The sequence below is a fragment of the Myotis brandtii genome, unplaced genomic scaffold, assembly GCF_000412655.1.
Source record: "Myotis brandtii unplaced genomic scaffold, ASM41265v1 scaffold434, whole genome shotgun sequence".
NCBI lineage: Eukaryota > Metazoa > Chordata > Mammalia > Chiroptera > Vespertilionidae > Myotis > Myotis brandtii.
The window spans coordinates 1839936-1843493 of record NW_005366599.1 but is presented as its reverse complement, the minus strand read 5'-3'; the positions used below and the strand labels follow the sequence as shown (position 1 = coordinate 1843493).

The 3558-nt window shown below is 65.1% G+C and overlaps 1 protein-coding gene across 1 annotated transcript in view; it reads left to right on the top strand.

Moving 5' to 3' along the window:
- CHD5 (chromodomain helicase DNA binding protein 5) overlaps positions 1-3558 on the top strand; it is a 73477-nt gene that overhangs the window by 50496 nt on the left and 19423 nt on the right. The window contains 4 exon segments of the mRNA XM_014546193.1: positions 638-811; positions 1194-1335; positions 2440-2571; positions 3142-3259. Coding sequence (XP_014401679.1) covers positions 638-811; positions 1194-1335; positions 2440-2571; positions 3142-3259 — 566 coding nt within the window.

Below are 3558 nucleotides of genomic sequence, written 5' to 3'. Positions count from 1 at the left end.
GTGTCCGTGTCCTGCTCCAGGCACTCACTGGGCTGGGGTCTCTCATCGCTAAATGGGAGCGTTAGCGGTGCCCACCTCAGATGACCTGCGTGGAGGGGCCACCGGCCGGGCACTTGGGAAAAATCCTGTTTTTCCTCGAATCTTCCCCAGATGGCCCCCGAGTCCTCTAGGGGTCCTGTCCCTGCCCCCACACCCCAGGCTCATTGCTTGCCCTCCACAAAGACCGGAAGTGACCACACGGGTGACAGAGAGGGGAGGGAGGAGGCCGGGGTGGTGATGGAGAGGAGGAGGAAGGCTGAGTGCCCGTCAGTGGAACCTCCTTCCCCACCTCCTTGTCTTCACCTGGCCCCCATTTTCTTGCCCAGACGGGGGGTTCAGGGTGGAGGAGGGTATCCTGTGTGGTGAGAGCTGTGATGTGGGGGTGACACAGGCATAGATGGACACTGAAAGGACCCTTGGGCAGGGCCAGGGCTGCCCGGCCCACCTGGCCCGCCAGCCAGCCGGCCTCCCTGTGACCCTCTGGTAGGTGGCAGGGCCTGGCTGGCCCACTCCCTCCCCCATCCTGACTCCCTCTGCAGAGGGGCTTTGGCCTGCTCTGGTCCCTGCTTCTGGCTCTCATCCCAGCTCTTTGTTGCAGCAACCTGGAGGGCTTCCTGGAGGAGTTTGCAGACATCTCCAAAGAAGACCAGATCAAGAAGCTGCACGACCTGCTGGGGCCGCACATGCTGAGGCGGCTCAAGGCTGACGTGTTCAAGAACATGCCGGCCAAGACCGAGCTGATTGTCCGCGTGGAGCTGAGTCAGATGCAGAAGTGAGTGGGGCTCGGCCTGCGGGGGGCCTGCCCTGGAGCCCCCGCCCCGTTTCCTGGGCCCCACTGGCCTTCCCGGGCCGCTTCCCGGGTGGCTGGGAGGGCTCTTCAGCTTCCCGAGGCCTGGACTCCCCCCCCCTCCCCCCACTCTTCCATCTGAGGCTGCTTCTCCGATTTCAGCGACCAGGGTCTGGGGCTGCCTGAGTTCTGTGTCCCCAGCAGCTTGCTGGGTGACTCTAGGCTTGTGGCTTCACCTCTCGGGGCTCCCCTTGCCTCTGTAAGTGGGTGCTGGGCCCCCGGTCCCCGGCCACCTGCAGAGAGCCCTCTGGGAGGCTGGCGTGGCCGGTGTCAGCCCGCCTCTCCTCCGTGCCGTGCTCTGCTGCAGGAAGTACTACAAGTTCATCCTCACGCGGAACTTCGAGGCGCTGAACTCCAAGGGGGGCGGGAACCAGGTGTCGCTGCTCAACATCATGATGGACCTGAAGAAGTGTTGCAACCACCCCTACCTCTTCCCCGTGGCCGCTGTGGTAGGTGCCCGTGGCTTCTGTGGTAGGTGCCAGTGGCTGCTGTGGTAGGTGCCAGTGGCTGCTGTGGTAGTTGCCTGTGGCTGCTGTGGTAGGTGCCTGTGGCCGCCGTGGTAGGTGCCCATGGCTGCTGTGGTAGGTGCCTGTGGCTGCTGTGGGAGGAGCCCGTGGCTGCTGTGGTACGTGTCCATGGCTGCCGTGGTGCTTCTTGATCTTGAGGACCTGGAGGTGATGCGGGTCCTCATTGTGCCAGAAGTTTCTGAAAACCTGCCTCCATCTACTGCTTGGGCAGGCCCTCTCCTTCCCTGGGCCCCTCCTGTGACCCATAAAGCCGTGGGGAGCATTGGGCCCCCCCGAGGTTCCCCAGGCCATGGTTCTGAGGACTGACCTGGATGCACTCAGTCACCAAGGGCGTCGGGAAGGCCGGGGAGGGGCCCCCGCTGACTCTGATGTGCAACCCTGCGGGGCAGACTGGACCCTGGATCCAGCCCTGTGGTCTCCGCAGTGACTGGTCCTCCAGGAGCCTCAGCTTTTCTGCTATAAAATGGGATAATAGCAGCATCTACCTGAAGGCGAGGACCAGACGAGGCGGTGCCCATAAAGTGCCCTCACGGAGAGCCTGGCACGTCCGTTCTCAGAAGCATTAGCCTTTGTCACCCCTGGTGCTGCTGTTCTGGTTCGACTTTAAACCGTCGCTGGTTCCCCCGCCCCCAAGGAAGAGGCCAGCGCAGAGCTGGGGTGGCAGGCCGTGCTGTGGGCGACCCCAGGCTGCTCTCACCACTCTGGCCTGGAAGAGGCCTTCTGACTGACGTTCCGCCCGCTGGGGCTCAGGGCTGGCCTTGCTGGCATCCGCCCTACAGACCCCGGTGCCCAGGCCACTCCTGCTGGTCCTGGAGGAGTGTTAACAGCAGGGAGACGGAGGGTGGGCCGGCAGGTCTGAGCCCTGCCTGGGCCGTGGTGCCGGGCACAAGTGACCTAGGTGCACCCGCTCCTGCTGAGCCCGGCCTGTCCCAGGCTTGTGCTCAGCGCTCAGCCCATTGCCAAGCCCTTTGGTGCAGAGCCAGAGGGGAGGGGGCGCCCCAGGCCCACCTTCCGCTGTGTCCGCAGGAGGCCCCCGTCTTGCCCAATGGCTCCTATGACGGCAGCTCCCTGGTCAAGTCCTCGGGGAAGCTCATGCTGCTGCAGAAGATGCTCCGGAAGCTGCGGGACGAAGGGCACCGCGTGCTCATCTTCTCCCAGGTGAGCGCCCAGGTGTCTGCCTGGCTCCCCGCACCTCCCTGGCATCCGCCCCCCCCCAGGGCATGACCTGCTGGCAGCCGGTCAGGGTCAGGGGCGCTGCTGCTCCCGTGTGGCTGCATGCCCGGTGGCTCCTCTGGGCCCTGCATGCCGCGGCCAGGGAGAGCCGGCTGGGGCCCAGCTCAAGGCGCAGGGCACCCTGGCCTTCAAGACCGCCTGCTCCTCCTGGCGGGCCCGCCTTCCTGTCCAGGCTGGTGCCATAACCCCGCCCCTCATCCCTGCGGCCTGGCTTCTCAGGAACACGGGGCCCTGGGGGGAGGGGGGTCTGGGCGGCGCCGCTCCAGGCCCTCCCTCCAGCTCCATCCTGAAGTTACACCGGTGGAGGCACTGTGGGCAGTGAGGCAGGGCTGCCCAGCCTCGGGCTTGTGCGTCTCTGCACTCAGGGCTCCTTCGTCCCTCCTGGCACCTGTCATACTAGGCATTGGCGGGGGGGTAGGGGGTCCCTGTCCTCAGACAATCAGGGTCCTTGTGGGAATCAGCGGTAGAGGTTTGCCCCAAACCTGTTCCCCGCAGATGACCAAGATGCTGGACCTCCTGGAGGACTTCCTGGAGTACGAGGGCTACAAGTACGAGCGCATCGACGGCGGCATCACCGGGGGCCTCCGGCAGGAGGCGATCGACAGATTCAACGGTACCCACCCCACCCAGGGCTCCTGATGGGGACCCGGAAGCAGACCCTTCCTTAAGCCCAGTCCTCACAGCTGCCCCTTAGTTTCATGCTAAAAGGAATTCATCCCATGGACTCTCCGGGGGGCCTGCCAGGTGTTGGGGTGCCCTGTAGGTAACAGGAGGAAGGCAGAGGGGCGGGAAGTAGCACCTTTGTGACGAGTGGAGCTGGTGCCCAGGGGCTGGCCGGCCCTGCGGGCTCTAACCTCGCACTAGGTCGCCCGCCAGCGACAAGCCGTGCGCACTGCCTCTGGGCTGCTGCCC